This window comes from Vanacampus margaritifer, chromosome 2 (genome assembly GCF_051991255.1).
Source record: "Vanacampus margaritifer isolate UIUO_Vmar chromosome 2, RoL_Vmar_1.0, whole genome shotgun sequence".
Classification (NCBI taxonomy): Eukaryota; Metazoa; Chordata; class Actinopteri; order Syngnathiformes; family Syngnathidae; genus Vanacampus; species Vanacampus margaritifer.
Genome location: NC_135433.1, coordinates 31,829,611 through 31,854,930, shown reverse-complemented (window position 1 = coordinate 31,854,930; position 25,320 = coordinate 31,829,611). Strand labels below are relative to the sequence as shown.

The 25,320-nt window shown below is 40.5% G+C and overlaps 1 protein-coding gene across 5 annotated transcripts in view; it reads right to left on the bottom strand.

Annotated features, from left to right (window-relative positions):
* rnf220a (ring finger protein 220a) overlaps positions 1-25,320 on the bottom strand; it is a 173,327-nt gene that overhangs the window by 9,134 nt on the left and 138,873 nt on the right. For 3 of the 5 annotated variants that reach the window (XM_077557563.1, XM_077557562.1, XM_077557565.1), the window contains exons 5-12: positions 22,555-22,650; positions 20,137-20,179; positions 16,164-16,288; positions 15,237-15,366; positions 9,364-9,553; positions 8,663-8,718; positions 8,440-8,554; positions 3,569-3,680 (exon numbers count right to left, since the gene is read on the bottom strand). In XM_077557563.1, coding sequence (XP_077413689.1) covers positions 3,569-3,680; positions 8,440-8,554; positions 8,663-8,718; positions 9,364-9,553; positions 15,237-15,366; positions 16,164-16,288; positions 20,137-20,179; positions 22,555-22,650 — 867 coding nt within the window. The remainder of the gene's footprint in view (positions 1-3,568; positions 3,681-8,439; positions 8,555-8,662; positions 8,719-9,363; positions 9,554-15,236; positions 15,367-16,163; positions 16,289-20,136; positions 20,180-22,554; positions 22,651-25,320) is intronic. The other 2 variants (XM_077557564.1, XM_077557566.1) reach the window with 1 other exon arrangement.

Genomic DNA, 25,320 nt, shown 5'->3' with positions numbered 1-25,320 from the left:
ATAATTCAGTGATTACATGCTGGAGAGTTTCTACTGCACGGTAAATGGTAATATTCTGCAACAAGACTCAAGTTAACTTGTTTTCTTCAAGGACAAATTTTGCTTAACAATTTGAGCAGCATTTTTTTTTTAAAGCAACAGTGTGTAATAGTGCCATCTTGCCTCAAAAAAATAACAATTTCTATCACATAAATGTAAAATTATTTTTAATAATCATACGTCTACTAATCTCTGTTACATAGTAAGGGTGTGCCAAAAAAATAAAATAATCGATTCACATAAGAATCAAGACTTTCATTTACTACAATTAGAATCAATATAAAATGTCCCAAAATTTATTTTATACTGTATTGCCCTTGTTTGTGTGTGCCTTTACTGTTCATGTTGTACACGATTTGGCCACTTAGGGGCAGTGTGGTTCTGTGCGTTTAGATAGACTAAGTGTAGCTACATAACAGAGTAGAAGAAAAAAAAGTTATAGTATCAAGTTATGCCAATACATGTTTGTTTTTTTTTGCAGTATAGTAAGACAATATGCCTGTGCGTAATGTTAAGATGCTGCTTTTTATATATTCCTGCAGCGTTTTTGTATGAACCGCTGTTCTTTTGAGTGAGAAAAGTGACGAGAGTTGCGCGCTGATTAGCATTAGTGAGTCAATGGCGCTTTCCATTGCCCATTTGCCTTGAGCTAGCTTCATTTGGGAAACGGGCTAAACGAAGTGTGTTTGCATTTAAACGTGCACTGTGTGTAATTTCTTTGTTAAGTGTGTTTGAAAAAAATCATTGAAAAGGAAATCAGGGTTCAGTGTCTTGGCTCAAAGACACTTAGACATGGTCACTGCCACTGGTGTACGAGTTTGTGTGTGAATGGGTAAATGTGAGGCTTCAATTGTAAAGCGCTTTGGGCACCATATGGTGCAGTTTAAAGTGCTATATAAAAAGCATTCCATTTACTCAATATGTACGTATGCTCACACATGAATGCGATTCTCTTCCCTGATCGGTTAGGAGGCACCCACTGGGGCTGCCGTGCTCCCCACCTCCCGGGAACCACACAGAGGTGATTGGAGGGAAAACTGATGATTTTTGAAAAAAAATTCAGTACTGTACAATCAAGATGTGTTCTGGGCTTAATGAGTTAGCATTCAGTGATATCTTTACCTTTGGCAGCTCTGCATTTTGCCACCTATTTACATTTTTGCCCTTTACTGTGTTTTATTTGAGGTGCAATATGTGAGTTTTAGAAGTAGGCGGGCCTTTTTGAAAATTATTTTCCCCAATATTTTTCAACCCCCATTTGCCATTCAACAATGCATAATGCTTTTATATCCCTGCTAATTCAGTAATTCTTTGGGGTTGAAAAAGGTCAATTGATGAATTAAAATGTTGTACATTTAAAAAAAAAAATCACATTGTGGGTTAAGAAGACACTATGTCAAAATGTGAGTAGCTTAGCTTCATTATTTTCCTTTTGAAAAAAAATACTGAACACCCCTTACTTTTTTTGTCAATATATGCTGATAGGCTTTTAAATAACCATTACAATAAGAAATAAGTTCAAAATTGAATTCCGCATGGTCAAATAGAGTATGCTAATGTGTGAAGTCTTGTACAAATATGCCGAAAAATAATAAATTTATACTGTTTTACTCTGATTTCAAGGTGGTTTTCTGACCAGACATTATCAATAAGCAAAATAATATAAAAACATTTCCACAAAAAGCTCAGTTTCTCCGGAATACCATCACCTTATGTAGAAAATTGCTGCTGCATTGTATTCAAGTTGGATTGGCCTTTCCAACCAGACTTTGCTTATCGACAGATCTTGTCATGCTACTACCCTAAGTACATGTCTGACTCTATACACTAAGGTGACTTGCAAAGCCATGCAGTCATGACAACACACAAAACCCCACAACATCAATGCAGCCAAATAATTGGAAAACAATTAGCACAAAATTAGATATATGCACAATGAGTGAAAAATATGAATGGGAAACGTTCATAGTTGTGTTTTGTTACTTCATATTTCAAACTGCTCAATCATTGAAAAACTTATCAACAATCTTAAGAAGTTGTCAGTTCCGGGTCACAAAGACAGTAAGAGGTGGGGCTGGGCGATAAATACATTTTTTTAATTAATTTGAGTGTTTTGTTGTGAACGATTAAAAAAATAGCATGTTCCAAACAACTCCCCCCCCCCAATCCCCTGTCCCCCCACCCCCTTTCGTTGCGCCACGCCCGCAGCTTTCGCCCGCAGCTTTCACCCGCATGAGCTTCCGTACCGTTAGCTCTGCCAGTCGTGTCCTCACACACTCCATACGGGAAGAACCAAACAACAGTAAATGTTGCACCTTGCTAATGATATGGCACCCATGTATACAGTGAGGAAGACTCGATTCCACCACTTGCTGAAAACGGGAGAACCCAGGTATGTGCTACTGCTACATAGCCGCAAGTATATAGCTCAAGTTGCCCCACGCCATTTGTTTAGGCAGTGGCTATTTTGCCGTGACTGGCAACTCAAATACTAGCGATATTTTTGCTCGGAACGGCTCCAATATTGGTCAATCGCTGGAGCGAAGAAATCTTTAGCAGACTGTAAATGAGATAGTTTATCCTGATTGCTTATAAACATTTACAAGCTTATGTTAATAGCACAAATGTGTCGCTCCGTGGTCACAACCCCAACATGCTATCTCGTCAAGACGGACTCGCCTTGCAAGCACTATGAAAGACAAGCTTACTTTCACTCGATGTGTCCATGACACTTATCAGCCTCTGCGTCTGCGGCATAAAATCCTTATGAAATGTAGTATAGTGGGCTGCTGGGTGAACTCAGTGAAGCGGACCAATCACGGTAAAATAGCCGATTTATGGCAGGCCAAGACTTTCTTACACCGGGGACTGGCCAATCAAATACCGATAAAAGGAAATTTGTCAGTCATGGCAAAATAGCCACCTCAATTTACATAACAGTACTTGTACTTGTAAAATCAGAAGACAGTTGGAGGGAATGACAAGCTCAGACCTCGGTTCCTACATTAAAGCCAAAATGTGATGTTTATTTGTGCCATATTGAGGGACACAAGTAGCACTGTTTAGCTTTTAAAACAAAGCTGACAAAAAAAGTTTTACTTTTCTACTTTATCAACACACAGATTTACATTTCCAGAAGTATTTGATTCAAGGTAGAAGTTTTGCACATTGATTCCAAGAGAAGAAATATGGTTAACTGATAAAACAAAAGCAAAACTTTTAAAGTTCTTGGTTTATGTAAAAAAATAAAATAAAATAAAAAATAAATAATAATAATAATAATAATAATATAAAATCGTGGAGGGGAAATTATAAATCAAATTTTTTGTTTAAAAAATTGACGATTTTATTTTTAGGCAAATTCGCCCAGCCCTAGTAAGAGGACCTGACGAATTGCTAGTTCTTCTAGTTATTTCCTTTCTTATTAATTGTACAACACCCAAGTACACACAAACGAAATGATGACCCATCAAAAAAAAGGCTGTATGGCACCATTCTTGAGCAATTTCCATCTGTACTCTATACTCACCATACAGATGAGACACTTGTATCGGTCTCCTCTCAGTATCTGCTTCTCCAGCTCTCTGATTCGAGCCTTCAAAGCCTCCATGGTGGTAGCTGTGGACTCATCCTCTGTTACTCTGAGAAGGGAAAAAGACAAGACAGAAAAAAAATATGTTAACAAGTAATAAGCCAACTATCAACATTCAACACCATTATGACTATATACATTGAGGTGGGGAACCCCCCACCCCCATATCTTTATATTCATCATGATGCAGCTGGATTTGAATCCATCCATTCAGCGATCCATCCATTTTCCGAACTGCTTATCCTCACTAGGATGATTATTAAATAAAGCAGTGAACCAATGCTACGATATGTCTTAAACTGACACAAGTGAGAGCATTACAATACCCAATTCACAGGGAAACATCCATCATTAAAACGGAAGTCTGGCGCAATCTCCCAACAAATTTAAAACTACAACATCTCTTTCTCGTCTACTCATGTTTACCAACGTTCCCTTTGTTGTATACATCTGTTAAAGCTTGAAAGCCTTGTTATCTTTCAGCAATCACATCACGAGATATAAGTTTGCTGTAGCATAACTAACATCCACTGCCTAAAATAATCCCAGTTAAGACTCAAAAGCCTGACTCACAAACCCATGCCTTCTTTACTCCTATTTGTCCTGAGCTTGTAAAAGACCATTTAGCCCATTAGCCTTAATTAGCCTTCTAACTTATAAAGCCTTAGTGGTCACAGTGAGCCGGATAAGTCTGTCCACAGCGCAAAGATTTGGCTTTCTCTTAAGTGAGCCATTAAATTCCATTAAATGTTAGTTGTTAAGAAAACATTTGTAAGGAAGTTGTTCCATCGTTTCTTGTATAACGCCAGGAAACAGACAAAAGTGAGCAAGAGTTTTTATCACTTTCACCAAGTTGGACAAAGACCAAGTCAAGTTCTTGTTCTTAAATCTGATTTAATACTATTATTATTCATAATTTGCATGAGGTTTTCAGTAGGGATGAAATGGCTTACATATGGCTTGTAATATCTCAAAAGGTTAGTATTACGGTTTCAAATTTACTGTTACTATTTAACGTACTGTGCTGTGTATTTAGGCCCCATTTGATTGCTTGAGGACCTTTCGGCCATTCACTCTACAATCTTACTTGATTTCAGCCTCCCTCATCTTAAAAATGAGATAATAAACTCTATAGCAAACATTCAAAAACATGGACATACATCCAAGATATCTGTGAAAACATCAGTATTACCACCAGAGAACTGGTCACTGCTGCAGCCAGCTGGCAAAAAGCCTTAACTACACTGACACATAATGATGACACGTCTAAGTCACTATTTCCCCTCAACTCTCCCAAGTGTGTATGTCTCTGTATAGGCAGGTCTCAAACAGCAAGGACATCATTGAAGTGTCATGAGAAAAAATGAGGTAGAGGACTTCAAATGTGTATCTGAAGTGGGTGCAGAAAGGGAAATGTAGTTAAGAGTATCTGACCAACAAAATGCTTAAGATTGAAAATAAGACTTTTAAGAAGGCCAACAAAGAAACTACAGGAAGTCCAGTAGTCAGGAAGAGGGGGGTGTGGGGTATGGAAGGTGGCTTCCTCACTTGGAAATTGGGGACAGATTCATTTAATTGTAGAAACCACGTGGAAATCTTTCTGCATTGTTCCAGCTGAAGCCCCAAATTTGGCAGCAATCACACTGGCGGCATTAGAAGGGCCATTTATCTTTGAGGGGAAAGGGCATCTAAGGGACTCTGTACATGTGTCTGTGTGTACGTGTGTGGGCATGAGAGCTCATTTATCTTGCTGGGGAATGAGCAGGAGAACCCGGATGCCCACGGGAGGCAAACAGATCATTACCCATCTGGGATCAGAGAGAGAGAGAGAGAGAGAGAGAGAGAGAGAGAAAGAGATGGAAACAGGGGAGAGCTGCCGTGAAAAGCCACACACACATCAGCGTAACCAAAGGAGACAAATCTCATTTTCATTTAGGGATGGAGGGACACAGGAGCCCCAGAAAGACATGCATTTATAGAAACTAGTGAGGCGGGGAAAGGTTGGAGCCAGCCATCTGAATGGAATAAGTCAGCACCTACTTTAACTCCTTTAAACTGATACTGAGATTAAAGCATGTTCTACTTGCAACATAACTAGCACATCATGTTGCAATACATAGCCACATTTTGCCCCAAAATATACAAATTTTGAAATAAAATTTATTTTTAAAGAGTCATCTCTTATAACAGAGAAGCTCAAGAGGGGCAATTCTGACAAAACCAACTATTAATTTACATGCAGTCAATAATAGTGGCGACATTTCAGTTTTGAAAGGCCATGTAACTTAACATGCTCTTATTTTTTTTTTTAAACCGGAATATGACCCCTGTGTTACGCCTTTAATAACCCTAATTCGTGTTCATATAAACGCAATTGGAGTACGTCGATTGAACAGTGTATTGGTTTTCCTTTGCACATGCTCTATTCACAAGTAATCTTGGTCTTTGGAGTACAGGAATGACTTGCATGCGCGGCGCCGTCCTACTCGTGAACGTGCCTCACTCGAATACATTGACTTTGCAGCATTTTTGCGTTAAAAAGGGCGGCGTGGCTCAGTGGTTGAGGGGTCGTCTCCCATCCGTGAGGTTGTGGGTTTGATCCTCACCAGTGGTGACCATGTCAAAGTATCCTTGAGCAAGACACTGAATCCCGATTTGTTTCCAGTGGACCTGGCAGCGCCTTGCATGGCAGCAGTCGACCACTGGTGTATTAGTGTGTGTGTGAATGGGTGAATGTGAGGCTTAACTCTTACACTGCCACTGACGTTAAAAGACGTCAAGTAAAAACCTACGGAGGGCCGCCAATGACGATAAAAAACGTCATCCAATTTTTTATTTTTATTTTTTTAAACGGGTGGAGGAAAGCCTTCCCCAGCTGTGTTGAAAGTTTCAAGCAGGTCTAGTGAGCCTAATGACTATTTTTGGCCCCTAGATGGCAGCAATGACTCTCTTTTGACAAGATTGGGTAGGCGTCAGCAGAAGACGTGAGGCGGGGCTAGAGTGTTGAGGGGACAATGGCTGAAGAAGCCATAATGGCGACCGGTTGCAAGCAGCTCACAGTCGAGCCGTTTTTTTCAAAGACGAAAAGCATCGACCAACGCTATAAAGAGCACATTGATGACGACGATGATCATCATCGATGATGATGATGGTGACTCCGAGGTTGACGGCGAAGTTGGAAGCGTTGACGCGGCGGCCATGACGACGTCATAAAGGTTCACGGGCTAGCGATGCCAACACCGGAAAACGCGGAGCACAACCGAGCACGCTAAGGCGGACGTTCAATCGGACGACGAAGAGTGCCCCGAGTCCAATGCATATTCATCGGAGGAGTGGGTACAGTCTGCTATTTGCTATTCCCCGGAAAAAAAGGCCGTCTGCACGCGAAACGGACAATGGAAAGTGAAAGTAATCTGTTGTGCAAACCCTGCTCCCTATCCTTGCACGCAGGAGAGCGTTACAAAAAGAAAAACTGTATTTGAAACATCCACATAATTGTAAATAGTACCACAGTTGCACACATTTGTAAATAGTTTGCGAAATTGTTTTGTCAAATTGTTACACTGTTGAATGGAAATAAACGTATTTTGCAAACTAAAAACACTTTTTCATTGTTGGTGGTGGTGTATTACAGAAGTAAAGCACTATTTAGGTGTTTGTGGCATCATTCATGGACAAAAAGAAGTGTACAATTCACTAGAGTGCAATTTTTGTTTCAAAACAGAGCATTTCGGTGAAAGTAACCATTTTCTATTGTTGATTACTGAAGAACGGAATAAGGTAGAAACAAACTTTTTTTTCTGATGAAAGATGAGAGTCCAATCTTTCATTTGGTAGTATGTAGTATGTTTCCATAGTCCAAACACAACATTTTCTGTGGACCTTGAAAGATCAGTCAAAATGCTTAAATCGGCTGGCACTGGCGACATCCCGTTTCTGAAAACGTCTGGCAGCCAAAGAGTTAATTGTAAAGCGCTGTGTAGTTAAAGCGCTATATAAATGCAGTCCATTTACCATTAAAATGTGTCTCTATGAGGTAAAACTATCAATCTATATTCGTGCTTCTGGTGCGCAAGCCACTGTAAACACTCAAGCAGGGGTAAACAAACACGACACAGCAAAGAACCCCACTTAGTAACAATGAGTACTGAGGAGTACCGACTACTCTATTTAACGTGGTGAATGACATGAATGTAATGTCTTTGACTGACTGTAGAAAGTTATGTCAATTTGCATAATGACATTGTCCATGCGTTGCACTTTCCAACGGGGTAGTCTAATTGAGCACAACGACCAGGTTTACGGGAATAACTTTGTCCGCTCATGCATGTAAACGGGTTATCCCGAATGTTTCAGAAACCGGAATTTTGACCATAACCCGAATATTGACTGCATGTAAACATAGTCAATGATTCTTACATTCCATTGGTGTATGTCTGTGAATAATAAATGAGGGGAACCAAACAGCCAAGCACCGCCCACCATCTCCCCCAACCCACTGGGTTGCCAGTCCGCGAAAGTTGTGGACTTGTTTGAATCGGTCCGTGGTGGAAAAAAGGTCGGGGACCACTGTTGTAATGGACAGGGTCATGTCACTGGCTGCTTGCTGTGTGCCTTGGTGAGTCTATGTATGCAGGTGTAGCTATTTTCCATTTTGTCTACTTAAGCTCAACTGGCAGTCATACATACTTTTAATAACCCTTATTTGAGGACTAGGGAGGTATGGTGAAGTAAGACGTCTGTCCAACGGAAAATTTATAGATTTACAACATCAAAAGAAGGAAAAAGAAAGAAGACCAAAAACATACTTTTCAATCTCGCTGTTTTTACAGGTGCGTGGCACGCAGGCGGCAGAAGGCGTGGACGATGACGGAGTGCTTGGGTCCATTTTGCAGCTCTCACCATTGCTCGTTGAAGGCATCTCTGTCAGCACACAAAAAGCCATGAATGGTATTAATTTCTAAATCACAATTAGACCAGTGTCAAAAGGCAAATGTAATAATTAGTGCAATTTCCTATTTGTCTTCTTACCATCACTCGCCCATTTGGAGAACTCAGGCGTTATTCTGTTTGAAGGTATGCCTCCGCTGAAACACAAAAACCTTGTTTTTAACATAACAGAATTGCAGTGTTATATTTAGTCAACTAATTTACACCTACATGTTGTTTTAAAAGCCTTAACAATTAACCACTTATTGAAATAAAGGACTAAAATTGAATTTACATAGTATTGTACTAAAAATATCAACCAATAAGGTTAATACTATCCTCAGGAATTTTAATCAGAACCAAACTGTCAAGGATAAGTCCAGCTACTGGGAAGAGCCTCGCCAAAGGGTTGTATGGTTATCGGCATAACTTAACCTGCTAACCTAGTAACATTTTATTTCAAGCTTAGTTTGTTACTCACACTGGTGTATGGAAGGTGCGAATGTTTGGTGGTGGTCGAAGGAGCCGTAGGCGCACACTGGCAGCCACGCTTCCGTCAGCCTGCCCCAGGGCAGCTGTGACTACTTATGAGTGCATAAATAATGTATCCATTCCATTCTAAATGCGTCTTTGAGTGTCTAGAAAAGCACTATAAAAATCCGATGCATTATTATTATTGTTATTATTATTATTAGAACAAAATGAACAGCTAAAACAGACAGAGTCAGAGCCTAATGCGCAATGTAAGTCTATTCTGACCAAGTTTTTTTTCTTGTGTGTGTGTGTATGGTCTTGATTCATACTTGAGCACAGCTCCCCGTAGTGCCTCCCGCTCTCTGGCTTCTCCTTGGTCCTCTCCAGCTCCAGAGCATGGGATGATGTCGGCCTCAGTGTACTGCGCTTTACCATACTCCAACGTGTCATCTCCATCTACGTCAAGGTCTGCGTCGCTGTCTCCACTCTCTTTGATACTACATGTAGCAAAACCGGTGGCTTTTGGGGTAAAGCATATAAAAAATAAATGGAGAGATATGTTAGAGTTAAGAAATTAAATGCAACAAAAACACAAACAAAAGCAATATAGCAAGTGGTTTAAAGTAAATTGGTAGCACTTTGTCTTGTTTAGAGTATTGAGGGAAATCAGTATTTGAGGACATGATAAAATGTTGGTCGCAGAAGACTGTAGACTGTAGAGAATAAGATAACTGTTAGCCTATTGTTGGTGACCTGATGATAACTGAGACCTCAACAATAAATCTTGGCAAGAGGAAACGTGTGTCTGTGTGTGTGTGAGAGTGTGTGTGCGTGCGTGCGACACATCAATAAACCCAGTGATAAACGACCAGACATCCTCACAGGTGCATTCAGCTCCACTTAGTCGCAAAGCTTGCAGTGTTGTGTGTGTGTGTGTGTGTGTGTGTGTGTGTGTGTGTGTGTGTGTGTGTGTGTGTGTGTGTGTGTGTGCACGTGTGTGTCCATCACTTAGAGAAGTCTCCTCAGTGTTTGTTTGAGGCAGTCTGTGCCTCTGTCACTTAAACCCTGTCCTGCCTCCACGACTCTCTCGATGGTGTGTGTCTGCCTCCTTTACCAAGGTAGGTGTGTGTGTGTGTGTACTTGGGTCTAAGTGTGTGAATGACACTCAGACTGCCAATCCCCACTTGAAGCCACGTGTGTATGTGGACTTAAAATGTAACCTGTGACAGGCTAGACAGCCATCTTATTTAAACCTGTCCCAATTTCTACAAGCGCTCAGTTGGACTAGCGTGTATGAGAGAGATGTGTGTAAGACCATGGACAGACTTGACAGTGTTGACAGCCATCTTATTTAACCTGCACTCCCAGTATACAAGTCTCATTGTAACTGTATAGATAGTTTTCAAACAGAACTACGGCTTGTTGTCAGAATCCTGCAAGGATTTTACCCTCTTCTGATACGACACACGGAAGCAGAGTGAAGGTTCTCTAAATCTGAACAGAAATATTGCAAAAGGATGTGAGCCTGGATTAAATTTAAGCAAGTGAAAATGAAATGAAAATGTATACATTACATACAGTGGAAGCTTAGTGTACACATGTATTATGTTGCTGGACCATGAGTCCTGAGAAATATTACTTACGATTGCAAATCTTTCGGTTAGCGAACACAGGTAATGATTCTCATTAAAATGAATTGAAACGCGATTAATCTGTTCCAGCCCCAGAACAATAATATGTTAACTTGTTTTTTGTACATGTGTAGTTATGCACAAGTAAAAACACTTGTTTTTCATAAGTAAAAACGTTGTTTCAAATCTACCGTCAACATAAAGAAGGCTGTGCAGTCACACAGTGAAGAAGGTCTGTTAGAATGCAAGAAAGTGAAGGTGATTTATAGGAAAACATAATACATGCAACTTCACCTAAGGTGCTATATTCTTACTCGGAATTAATATATTGCTGCATTGGCTGGCTGCTGTTGGGACCTTAGTAACCAATTTCATTCCAAGGCAGCAGGGAAATGTTTTTATTGGAGTGGCAACTAGCACCTTAAATCCTGGAGACATTATCCCATGAAGCTTCACTAACACTGTCAGCGGGTAGTTCTCTCTCCCAGTGAAGTTAACACTATCTGGCGAGGGCCGGTGACTCCTTGAGCCTATTTGTTAGCCATCGCTAGCTAGCAGCCCCTCTTTGGGCTCAGGGGATGCAATGGACGGCTCCTGATTTTGCCACTCCTGCTGCATCCACCAAGGATCATATATATATATGTGTAACATTTAATGCATTTTAATAATAAATTATTATAATAATAATGACAGTAGATTTCAATTGCACACCAAACTGCGCAGCATTTTGACTCATGGAACCAATGAGTATGGTTACATAAAGTGATTAACCCTTTAAAAACCCGAATATTGGCAATATTTGGGTTTTCAAAGGCCATGTAATTGTGCAAAAACCCGAACATGCGTTTGAGTTTTTAAAAACAAGAATATACTATTATAGTGAAAAACTTCTCAGCATCATCTCTAGATCATCTAGGACAGAGGTGCCAAAGTCCGGTCCTTGAGGGCTTCTATCCAGCCTGTTTTCCATGTCTCCCTCCTCCAACGCAGCTGAATCCAGTGATCAGCTCATCAGCAAGCTTTGCAGAAGCCTGATAACGATCCTGTTCATGAATCGGGTGTGTTGGTCGGAGAGAAACGTGAAAAACAGGCTGGATAGGGGCTCTCGAGGACCGGACTTGGGCACCCCTGATCTAGGATATATATCACCTTGTTTCATGATAGTGATAACGGATTTCACTACTTACACAATACTGTACTTAATAGAGTTGCACAGGCAGTGTGTGTGTGTGCCCCATTTGCTCCGAATGTGAGTGTTAAGTCTTGCCAATGCTTCTATCTGTCCCTCTAAGCAGTCTTGGCAGGCCAATCTAATCTAGCAGGTTAAGGTCAGCCCCACTCTAACTGCCTTTCACTCACATTATGCACTGTCACCCTTGACCTCCTTTTATCTCTCAACTCAGCTCTTTGTAACAACTAATCTTACCTCAATTTTTGAAAGACCATTTCTTCTTCCTCTCAGTTGTACTTTGATTAGGCTATTCCTTCCCCATGACCCCATAATCTTCATAGTTCTCTTCAAAGATAACACATATTTGCTCTTAATTGTCTTCCCACACAGCAGCAAAGCTCAATAAACTATTTCCAAGAATCAATAAAGTACTTTAACACAGCATCTTGTCTCATAGAATATCCCAACTATCAGACAGACAAAACAGTAAAATGATTCCCTAAAACCTGATCTTAAGAGCAGAAAAGAATGAAAGAAATCTCCAGTCTGAACAAATCAGGCCAATCTATCAGATGTGCAACATCCTGTTACCATAGCAATTATCAGGACCCCCTCCTTTAGACAGTCTGAGAAGGGGTGTCAAAGGTCATCACGCTATCTGGCTGCCCTTTACAGGTCACAAGGAGGCACACGAGACGAGTCAAGGTACAGAGATATGAGACAGTCATCTTTGAAGTAAATTTACAAAGAAGAGATTTCTCCACATTCTAAAGCCCTCTCGGCCCTCTCAATCGGAAATAATCCCCTTCTTCTCTTCTGTCTCTCAGGACGGGCTGATATCAAATTTAAGGATTTGTCTGCCCCAATCGCTCTTTGTGCCACACTTCAATGATATTTGTTGTTTGATAGTTTGAAAAAAAATGGGGGGAAAGCAAGAAAAAATAAACAGACTTATGTCTGTGTGGAAGAATTTGAGGTTGGTGACCTCAACCTCATCAAATATCTTTTGGATTAACTATATATTGCGACCCAGGCCCTCTTGTTTAATCGCAGTTAACTGCAGACGTCACAGATGCTCTCCTTGGTGCATGGCAGACTACAAAATCTTGTAGCAGGCAGCGAGGCAGAAACACATTGGGTCCTATATACTTCTCCCGTAATCTTGTAGTCTGAATAGGTTTTTCTATAGTGGTACCATTTTCTGTAACCTCACAAGTTTTTTTTTTTGTTTTTTTTAAAGAGAAGTCAACCCAAAAACTATCTTTACTATTGTATGTTCTATGTGGCCCAACTCGTCTAAACACAATATTGTGTTTGTGGAATGTGAATTAAGCAGCAAAATCTACCCATTTTTATGCATCTCAGGGGGCGGCCATTTTTTCACTTGCTGTCGACTCATGGTGACATCACAGTTGCGCAGGGCCCAGGTAAAGACCACTCACGGCTCATCTGTTTTCTGCTGTTGAGCCGTGATTGAATTATCCAAGGTGCTGTACGCGCTGAAATGCTCACACAGGCAAGTGCCAGAATGAAATGGGCACGAGCGAGAGGGAGAGAGAATCAAAATAAAAGAAATGTATATTTGACATTTTATTTTGACTTCATAAAGGCTGCAAGAGTGTGGCCGCAGACCTTACTCTGCCCAAATGTGCTCAGTTCACCCATGAGATCGGTGGGTCTGGAAGAAAAAAAGCACCCAACAACAACCTCTGATTTCTTATTTGAAAAACACATCAAAATTGTCAAGTGCATCCCTGCGCAGCAAAAACATGGAATAAAACCTACTTCCCTTGGGAAAAGAATAAAACGCGTTCGATTTCCTGGCTGCCTGCCTCTTTTGCTTTGCTTTGACAGGACTGGAAAGGATGGTCAAAGCGGGAGGGCCTCTCTTCATCCTACCAGCTGAGGATACTCCAATCAGCATCTCGATCCATCAAGCCAGACGTTTTTCCTCGAGAGGGTTATGGATTATGTGCTCTCTTGGAACTTTGGCGTAGCTTTCATGACAAAATCCACCTTCTGAACTTTTTTTCTGCGCCTGTGTGTGTGTGTGTGATCAAGATTTTCAAGTCCTTCTCCCCAGGCCACATCAGTTATCTGCGGCACATCACAAGGTGCCCTATTAGAGCGCGGCAGAAGGGTCCAGTGTCTGCTTGTTTACCAACACTCAAGAGAGACAGACAGAAGGAGGAGGGAACATGAAGGAGATGGACGGCTGTGGGAGCCACATCCTAACCCCTGTGCTGCTGTTTCAAGTGTGGTTTAACTGAGATTTATCTTTGATCTGTCTCGTCTGCCTCCCGTGGGTAAGAGATATAGGTGATTTGGTATAAGTGTGCTAAATGATTTTAACAGGGAGAAAAGGGGGCAAGCTGCAGGAGAACTAACATCGAACATATTTAAAAAGGTATCAAATTTCTAACCTGGCAATTGCCAGACTGATATTGTGATTCACTCAAGGGAGTTCTCAATATCAATCTGGGAATGCTCCAAAGTGATTTGCTCAGGAAAGGCGGGACATTCTGTACAATACTTCAAGCTGATTGGACGATGTGGTATCTTGTGCAAATTCGTTTTGACAAATCACAGCAACAGATGCAAATGCCGTGTTTAATCTCGTCTTGGGGGGCACGAACGTGTTTACCAGCTAAAAATGCACGAAGCGCCGCTGTTCAACATTCAACAAAGAAACGGTGAGTAATTCCTTTTTTTTAATTGCAGTGTCCATTCGTCCATATTAGGTTAGTTTGTGTCTCATGGTGTCGCCGCTTCCTGTTTTCGTCACAGCTGTATATGCCGACCCAAAAACAAAGTCGCTCTTTGATTGGTTTGAACCACCAGTGGTTCGGATCGGTGGACATCAACGGGCTCTGTACAAGATGTATTCTCGGGAGTTCGTGAACTCACAAATACTGCGAGAATTCAGCTTGCAGAGCAAGGTTATCAAATTTCAGCAGCTATGACAGACTTATTTACTTTTGTTTAAAAACACATAATAGCTGAGCTGATGTTTTAAAGTTTAGAGTTTATCAAATGGCAACATATAATCTTCAACAGCCTCTAACCTAATATTCTTTTGAATCACAAAGATGCAAAGAATGTTCCATGTTTTGTTATCAATGTTTAAGGTGTGGATCATAGTATCATTTCAGTATTTGTATACAGATACTTAATTTGAGTACAGCCGGCCATTTGTGGGGGATTCGGACCGGATCGGTCGGCCAATGAAGGGAGGAAAAATGGTGTGTGTTGGGGGGGTTTACCCATCCTAAAAATTTTTAACTCTTGAATAAGCAGGTACTGTATGTATATCCAGTCAGTAAGACTTTTCCACGAAAGCGTGGGTTGGCTCCCCCCACCCCCAAAATAATATATACAGTATATATATGCAGATGCGTACCTCTGAAACCTCCCTCCAGAAGCGCAGTTGCTCTGATCCTCTTCTGTCCTGCCCACTCGTACTCCTCAAAGCCACGCCCACTGTCTCCGTCCATATCCGTAGAGTCATCATCACCAAGCACACCCTCACGCTGACACAACACAGGCACATGTTAATTATGTCATAAGCAGATATATTGCTTGTCACACTACAAATTATAAGGCTTTCTCAAGTCTTCATTTTTATTATCGGTTTGTACTGTGGCCACAATTTCAGCATACAGGAATCAAAGGTAGAAGGGAACAAAACATTTTTCTGATACAATTGTATTTTTTAACTGAACACAAGTGAATGGTTACACTATTAATTGTGTGGTGAGCCATTTGTTCATTCAAACTTTCAACCACTGTGAATTGTGAATAGCATTTGCAAATAGCAGGTCAGAAAAACAACTGCCTCTTATTAGAAGAGGTCAACACAGGAGCTATTTACAATTGATTCATAAACACGGAGCAGTGTTGAGTGGTAGACTGTTTGGAAATGAGATGTTAGTCTATCTACAACTAAGTGAATTATTGTTGAGAGGTGAGGTATAGAGTGTACCACTCCACTACAAAAGAGTTCTACAGGATTGAGTTGTTTGTTATAGAGCAGCATGCCAATGGTTAAGATGCACAAACATCAGTAGGGATACAGCAGAGAGAGACATTTTCCATTTTTATTTTTGAAAGGCTCATCTGAAAGTGACTTATCCCCATATGATGTGTAAGCAAGTCCACCATTCGGAATTGGGATAGGTTGATGACTATAGACAGCACAGGGCGCTACTTGGTCGATGCTTGGACTAATGTAGAGAAGTGAGCGGACAGCTTCGAGAGGAAGTTAAAGAGATGACAGGCTGTCCAGCGAGAAGTTAGGCGGGGTTGGGGGGGCCCCAGATTTTACTACCTGGATGAGGCATTGTTCCACATGTCTACTCATCTCCTCCTCGCTCCCAGCCAATGGGGCACTGCACAGCGGACATACCTGGCCCCCATCCTCAGGCTTCCTCCTCTTCATCTTCCCTATACGGGCTGGAAGACACAAAAAGAGACAGACAATAAAAAGTTTGTTTTGTTTAACATACAAGGTCAACACTCGTGACGTCACAGGAGACACAGGCAGTAAGACCTAACGTCATCATGTACATGCTGCTTTTCTTTCTCCCCCTTCGGAGGGAAAAAAAGACAACAACAGGACTTGACAATTTGGTCTAGAATGTCTACCCCTTGCTATCCCTATCACACAGCTAATTAGAAATTTAACAGAGCAGAACAGCCGTCATTGTGCGCAAAGACGTTTTTCCTTAACTGTAAATGGCACACAGGGACATTAATTTTTAGCGAGCATGCGGGGGGAAAAAAAGAGGCCAAAAGGGACCATAGCGAGGGCAATTAGAGTCAGGGAGGGGGTGAGTCGCTGAAAGGCAATATGCCATTACTGTGGGGAGGAAAAGTGAGGATGGGTGGAGAAAAAAAAAATGATGCTAATAGAGGGGAGCGTTGTTAAATAGAGAAGGGAAAAGGCTGCTAATTACGTTCACCAAGGATCTATGCCCTCCCTCCCAGCTATTAGACCAAACATGAGAATGATTCCTGATTCCACATGAAGGCAGAGGAGAAGTAATGGAGGATGAGATGACACTTAAATTTTAGTGCAATTGTCATGTGCTTTAAAGAAAGGATTTCTTGACAAAAGTACAAACTATTAAGACGGTACAAATTCTAAAATCAATTTAAGGTTAAACACTGGGATAAACACAATTTGGTTGGTTGCACTGACTACCGACGTCACTTCTGTGAAACTGAAGTAGCGGCTCTGCTACCCACCAGCTCAGTCTCGAGCACAACTCCTTTGCAAGTTGGAGTTGGAATAGTAACGTCTGCGTACATGTTTTTAATACATTTTTAAGTTAGTGATTTATTAACATAGCATTTTGTTAAGTTTATTTAGCAAAGCTTGTGGTAGCATACATCATAATTCTCACTGCTGCTGTCAATAACATTCAGACCACGCCAGACCCTCTCCCCCCTCGCAAGCCCAATGGTCCTCCAGGTAGGGATGGGTACCGAAGACGGTACTTTTTGTGGTATGGACCGATTTGGGTCGGTACTTCGGAGCACCGATTCACGTAAAATCAAAAACTGTGCCATGTTTCAGTTCTGAAGCACGTCTTTCAAAGTTGTGATCGTGCAGGAGTGGAAGAGTTTATGATTTTCCATGGCGCACTTTAACGCAATGTGCACCAGCGTACTGACGTCACCCACTCGCAAAGGATTTCACGTGCGAAGAACTAGGCCCGAGGGCGTGGTCGGGGCTCGCGGGAGCCCGGCCGGCGGTAGTGACGGGCGGCGAGCGGGTACCGGTGGCGGCTCGGCTGAGAGACAGACCGCCTCCGCCGCCTTGGTCCGCCCCGCAGCGCCCACGCAACCTGGTCCTGGCCCAGCCGCTAACGGCGCGGGGACGCCTACATTTCCGGGTTTAGAAACGAGCGAGATTTACAAACATATAATATAGTTTATGAAGTATGAAAGCCTCTGCGCCGGGCGGAAGCTGGCAATGCCCCCGCACAGTCAGCGCACGGCTGAGGGAGGTGTTGGCGGCGATCTTCCCCCATTGAATGGAATCATGTTGGAATGTACACGGCTTCCCCATTCACCATCGGGGAGGGGGGGGGGGTCTCTCAGTCCTGTTACTACGTCTCCTCTAGCTTCACGATTCACAATTGAGTGGAAGCAAACTAACGTTACATGCGGTATATCCTGTCACGACACGTTTTTTTTTCTTTTTAAATATATTTTTAATAGATTTGCTTGAAAACTTCTTGGGTGGTGGCCAGTTTACTTGGGTGGCCCACCCAAGTATTAATATTGTGTGGGAAACACTGCATTGTAATTTGGATATACTATTGGTGACCATATTTCAATTAACAAAAGATTGTGGCCAAAATGTAGCGAGCATTACAGACGTCGGGTCCATTCAAATTATAAATTTGAATCAAATCATTCTCTTTATTCATGTCATGTCCTCTTCCAACTGTCATTTTTTAATATTTGAGTCCAACGTGGGTTCCAACTTTGAGCTCATCGCGCTTTACGTCCTTGAAAAACAACTACATAAGAAACGAAGATAACATCAATTATCATTAATTTATATATTTACTGTTGTTCATTGCTCAGAACTTAGATTCACACTTAATTTAATTTTTTTTGTAATATTGACTTATGTTTATTAATTATACTTCAGTAATTGTAAAACATTAAACCTTCATTTTTACTATTCCTCTCTGGCTCATTTGAATGAAATTATATTTCATTTTTTATTTCTCAAGTTTTACATATTAAAAGGTAATTGTTAAATTGATTCAGCGTCCTCCAACGCCAGTGAGAGGTGGAGCAAGAGTCAGGTTGGAGGAGGTAAGTTGTACTTTAAAAATAAAGAAATTAGAGTAGTTTTCTAAAATAGTTAAAAGGAAAAAAGTTTAGATGCACGCGGTTTAGAAGATCTTAATCAAGGTATACGAAAAATAATACAGTATCGCACTTCACTTGATGCTGCCATGAATATTCTCCGGGGCTCAAATTCCCAGGCTGTAATCATTTCAATAATTGTAAGTTTAAGTTTCAATTTCAACTCTATTTGGTTGCAATTTGATGAACTATGTGTTTTGAAAGCAACTACATTTTGACTTTAAATTTAGTTTAGTCGACCGTCCCCAGATAAGCGGTAGTTAATGGATCTAGTTTAGTCCCTTGAGCTAATTCTAGTAACGTGATGCATGCCATTGTATTTCGTCGTAATTTTATGAACTGTGTGTTTTGAAAGCAGCTACAATTTGACTTGGCTGTGATGCATGCCTCAAATAATTCTTTTTTTTTTTTTTTTGTAAATTTTTGATTCAGTATTTACTTTTGAGATGTTTGCAAATACCCAGTGGGTGCAGATGGGACTTTTCAATAGCTAGCAAATATTATTTGTTGCAACTTTCGTCTTGAGCAAGTCATTGTTTGGCACAGCTTTCACTCGGGATGCCTTTCCTGGCCCGTCCATTTTTCAATTGGAAACCAATATGGATGACTATAAACAAAGTTCTCTGGTAAACTTTGATAGCTTGTATGATGATGTCATAGAATAAAGAAAGACAACGTAAAGATAAAAGCATGACGTTTACATGTAACAGTGGGATTCTTGTTCTGAGCTTTGTTTATGTTTTTGGAATCGATCTTGCAAATGAGGTACTAAGTGAGACAAGCTGTAAGAAAAGGCACCAAACAGAATCTCAGGCTAGATTCACACTGGAAATAAATGTAATGTAATTTCCTCTGATCAGAATCAGGCATCTGCTAACTATAGATAAGTGTCAAGTACACAAAAGGTAAATTGACACTGATTGTCAATGTTTGACGGAAGTCATCAAAAATCTCCCCAAAAATTGGTGATGTATACACACCCAAGTGCACATAACACACATGTAGATAGAATACAGTAAATTAAATTCATTAATCATTATTGCTCACTTCTGTACTTGCCGGTGTTGAGATTTACAATTTGGGCATCTGTACATGCAAGATGTTCAATGTGCTGACAGTCAAAGTAAAGAGTGATTGATGTGTCACTTCAAATGTAAATGAAAAAAATAAAAATAAACTGGAAATAGGCATTAATTCAAAATTGGACACTTGGCCCTGCAACTTAAAGCCATCTTATAAATCAGGAGACATTATAGTGATTCGTTCATTTTTTGAAATGAAACAACAATGATATTCAAAATAGGAAGAAAAAAAATAAAGGAAAAAAAAGCACAACAATAGTAATGTGTTTAAGGTAATTTAATAGACCATATTAAATGTCACTCAAAGGATGCGTGCTTGTGTGTACGTACCATTCAGCCGTGTTTGTCTGTTTGCTCGAACCCGTAAAAATGTCTGCAAGCAGAGGAAATAATACAACGGGGAAATACATTAGATCACCAGGAAACATTTGAATGTCCTAGCAAGTACAAGTGTGGCTCTATGAAGGGAGATTGCTATGGATACTGAGCGATTGTGCGCTAAATTCAAAGTAGAGCAAGTCTAAAACCTACTTCTTGCTTCTTTTCCACCTCTTCCATTCCAACCGGCCTTGACACACAGCTCTTTGCACAGACGCTAAAACTTGCTGCGGGAACCCGGATGTGTGTGTTTCCAGATTCCGCACACGCGGGTAAACATTATGCGGCGTTTATATTTCACAACGGATGGTAAAGGATTAAAACTGCCGCCTGTTTAGCCTTCTGAATGCACACACGACGCCATGTTGGGTTGTTGTGATCATGTGACGTCCGCAACCGGAAGTGTGAGGGATAAGCTGTTGCTGTGTACTGAGGCCACTAGAGGGAGGCAGAGGGCGCAATTCGTGACCAACTCAATCCAGTGGAAAGCCATGCTCAGCTATTTTCCTGCCTTCATCTACTTTACAAATACATGTTACTAGTTTGATGAACACATTTAATATTGCCTTTATAGTTGGTGATAGCTTACGTGCTTTTGTTTTAAATTGTACTGTTTGGGAAATTATTTAACAAAGTTTTTAGCTTCAGTTCATTCATCTATGTTCTATCCTGTATGGCAGGGGTGGGCACAATCGGTCCTCGAGGGCCGGAGTCCTGCAGGTTTTGGATGTTTCCCTTCTGCAAAACAGCTGATATATGATCAGCTCATCAGCAAGCTTTGCATAAACTTGGTAACAATCCTGTTGATTGGGATCAGCTGCATTGCAGCAGGGAAACCTCCAAATCCTGCAGGACCACTGCTGTATGGCCTCATTAGGGTCACAGATAAGCTAGAGTTCATCCAAGCTGAGATAGGCCGAGAAACATATTGCATATGCATATTTTTTTAGAAACAATATGTATTTTAGAATGTGGAAGGAATATATACCGTAGGCACGGTGGACAACTGGTTAGCACAACTACCTCACAGTTATTCAGTTTTGGGTCCAAATCCAGGTTCCGGTTTCCTCCCACATTCCAAAAACATGAATGGTAGGTTAATTGATCACTCTAAATCAGCGGTGTCAAACCTACGGCCCATGGGCTGGATCAGGCCTGCAAATGGGCGGGGTTTAATCTGGCCCGTGAGATAATTTTGTTAAGTAAAAAAATAAATTGTAATGTCGGACCAATTAATCAAATGGCCAAAATCAAAACATATAAATTTGTAACTTCCACGCAATCCTCAGATGAGCAATGCAACTTGTACACAATGTCATTATTTTACACACAACCTAACCAACGCAACTTCAATTCAAATTTTGAATCACTGCAGCTGTGCATTGAGTTCTGTCGCATCACTTAGTGTGCGGAGGCCCCTAAGTGAAATTACACAAGTACATTTTGAAATTTCACTGTCCTCTCAATTGCTGGTGGGAGCAAAATACGCACATCAGGTCTACTATAATTAAATACCGAAGGTCTGAAAGTCCAAAGTGCTGACTAAAGCATCCTCAGTCATGGGTTGAATGTCCTTTCTCTGACACAGCAACAGTCGGCAGGAGCTTAGTCCTCAGACCATCGGACCATCGTCCATCAGCAACAACTGACATCCTCTTCCTCCTCCTCTGAGACACCCTCCCACCATCATTTTAAGGAGAAGCTGACTCCTATTATATCATTATCAAACACTTATTGAATGGTAGTGCACTGTTCTGTTTTTTTTCTCCCCCCAAGCAGAAAGAGTAGTGAGGTAGACTGACAGCTAGAGAGAAAGAAGGTGGCAAACTGCCATTATGCTTCATTTTCAGGGTGCCCATTGACTTAATCATTTGTATAATATAAGGTGATTTCAGCAGTTTCACTTAATGAGAAAATCTACTTTATAGCTATAAGGCCTTTATGAGCTGTGTCATCGAGAACGTATGGACGTAACGTCTGCGGGGACTTAATAGATCTTATTTTATGGTGTAAGGGAGGAAACCCACTTAACCTAAATATATATCATGGATTGTAAAACAAACGGAACAAACTTTGATGAATACAATAGATGAAGCAAGTCAGGGTGAAAATAAAAGAGAACACCAATTTGCAAGTTGGTTATTTCAACAGCAAAAAAGAAGACATTTTTCACAGCTAAAATACAGTGTGCATGCAGTCTACTGTATATGTATAAAGGAAACATATATAAGAGCAATGGGTGAATTCAAGTACGTAATTCCTCATTCCATAAACTTAGAAATGAGTATCTTTCTCCTCATAGATTTTAAACACAACATGTACTTATGGTAACATGTACATTTTGTGTGAATTTGTTTTCGTGTGTGTGACCTGGTATCTGTCGGAGTGGTGGGCGTCTTCAGACGACAATGGCGAGACCACGGGAGATTCTCCCTCGCGCTTGATGTGCACTGATAACAGCATTGACTAGACGGGGAGGAGAGATTTAAAGATTTAAAGTCACATATCAGTTGACTTTTCTGTATAGTCAACAATGAACAGTAAACAAGGAAATAATATGTGTAAAACAAGGGAAGCAGTTTCAAGTTCAACACAGCAAGTTCAAAAACTTTTAAGCATTGCAATGTCTGATCAATAGCTATAGTTTAATTTCACAATAAAAATGTTTTTAAAAAATCACACATTGATTTTGGTGTGTGTGAGTGATAGCACATCATACAGAATAAAGTTAGCCTGCTATTGTTTTCCAGGTACGTCTGATGTCCTGACAGTTTTCTCCATAGAAACACCACTGCAAGACATATTCTGAAACATTGGTATCAAATAAGTCATTTTCAGTTAAAACAGGACTCTTGAATAGAAAGTAAATTTATGCCCTTGCAAAATTTCAGGAGTGTTCTTGTCTCTGATGCTTCATTGATAATGACTGTAACCTGCCTGCCTCTATAAAATGCCTCCCACTGATGAGAGTTAATGTTTATGGGATGTTAGGTGGAGTCAAGGAAATTGAGAAATTGATGAGAGAAGATGAAGGTATAACCGGGGGAGGAAGCTTAAACATGTAAAAAGGTGCGGTGTAAATGCCTGAACTGGACATTCATAAATCCGCCTTCCATATACACGCACACAAAGAGACAAAGAGAATCCAGTGAATTCCTCACGGACTTAACAAGCAAAATTGAGAATTATGTCTAGAAATGACCAACAATCTGCATTTTTAGCAGAGAGTGTGCTTCTACGTGCCTGCCTGTCTATGAAATATTTGTATTTATAGTCAACTCCTATTAATCAAGTGGGGCAGAGCGGAGGCTTAAGTGCTTGACAGCAGTAATTTAATAATAAAATGTGAGAAATGACCACCTGTGCTACTGGCTGTAGTAAATTGGACATTATGCATGGTATGTACTTCGTCCCATTTTATGTTTCAGTCAGGATCGAAAAGGTCAGGAATCGTTTACCTTGGGAGCTTGGAAAATATGCTGTACTTTTATAATGGGAGAATGACATTTAACAATATTCTTTAAGAGGGGGATATTTCAGTGAAATGTTGGTCCAAATACCAACAAATTAAATTAACATGCATCATTACATACAGGGTTGAATTGTCAGACACACAAAAAAATATCGGCTGACATTTTCACTCAGACCGGCCGGCCCGCCTTGTGCATTAGTAAGTGCGTGCGCGTGCATCTACACATCCTCGCAACGCCCTCTGTAACTGAGAAGTCATTCTTTGTGATACCACCCACAACCATGGTTTCGTGAAGTAAAATGCACACATTTTATAAATTAAATTAAGGATGCTTATTACTTAGGTTTATATAATGAAAGTGTTGAGCAAGGATCTGGATATGTGTGCATTTTATTTAATACAACCATGACTGTGGATGATATGATATATAACGACATCACTGCAAGAATAAAAAAAATCAAAGATTCTTATAACATTTGGATTCAGACCTGACTCCTGACCACCACTGGCGGCCACGTAGCTCTGTTCTTGATGTTGATTGGTTCCATTAGGTGTATATATTGGTAATAGATTAACGGGCTGCTCTCTCTAAATTGTGGGCCAGTCTCTTGGGTTAAAATGGAGGAAAATAACAATTAAATCTCACCGCATCGGCCCCATAGGACGCCAGCCCATTGGACATCCACCCTCTATGCCAAATTGACAAAAAATACTTTTAAGTAGTATTTTGACAAAGACTTTCTTTTGTGTGTGCTTATTAATGCATGTCAACAATTCACTAATACAAGTATGTGCCGGCTGCATTGACCATAATATTAGGTACTGCTGTACAATCTGTTGAGACCCATTAAAACAAACAAGATGAAAAATTTAAGAAATGTATCAAATAATTACGATATGTGATAATATAACAGAAACATTTTAACAAAATTGAATGCTTATTAGTCTTATTTTACAATCATAAAACAACTTTAATAGATTAATAATACTGATTAAAAAAAACATTTTATTATTTTTGTTTACACGCTCAATTGCACACACTTTAAATGATTCAAAGTTTGTTTACAGTTTTGTGCATTGCACCATAGTGAGTAGTTTTCATTTATTTATAATATTTTGACATTTGGCAATATGAGAGGGACAAGATGCATAATGCAGTGTTAATTGACACTACTGGATTGTTTGATGCAACATTTGTATTCCAGCTTGTTAGAGTAGTTTAGTGGTACCTAATGTTTTAGAAAGTGTAAACATGGCATATTGCAACCTCTACTCGACTAACATTGAGTGACAGGAAGCAAAAAAAAAAGGAAAAACACTCATATGGAGGAACACAATGGTTAACCTCTTTCGTAACACTGGAGGGTGATGCATACCATGGAGGGGTTGGCAGCATATGCACCACTTTGGCCTTTTCCACTCTCTATGGCCTGCTGCTGAATACTAAACAACAACGAGGAAATGCATAGTCACGGCCGTCTCGCCTCAGCCCCTCTGCTCTGCCTGCCACTCTCAAAACCAAACCCACCCACAGTCTTGTGAGTAGCGGTCTCAGCAAAGGTCAGTGCCCAAAGGGGAATGGCATAATGAAAATGGGCCATGAAAATTTTAAGAGGGCTCTTTCCTGTGTATTTCGGGGTTATTTTGACTCCAGCAGATCATCA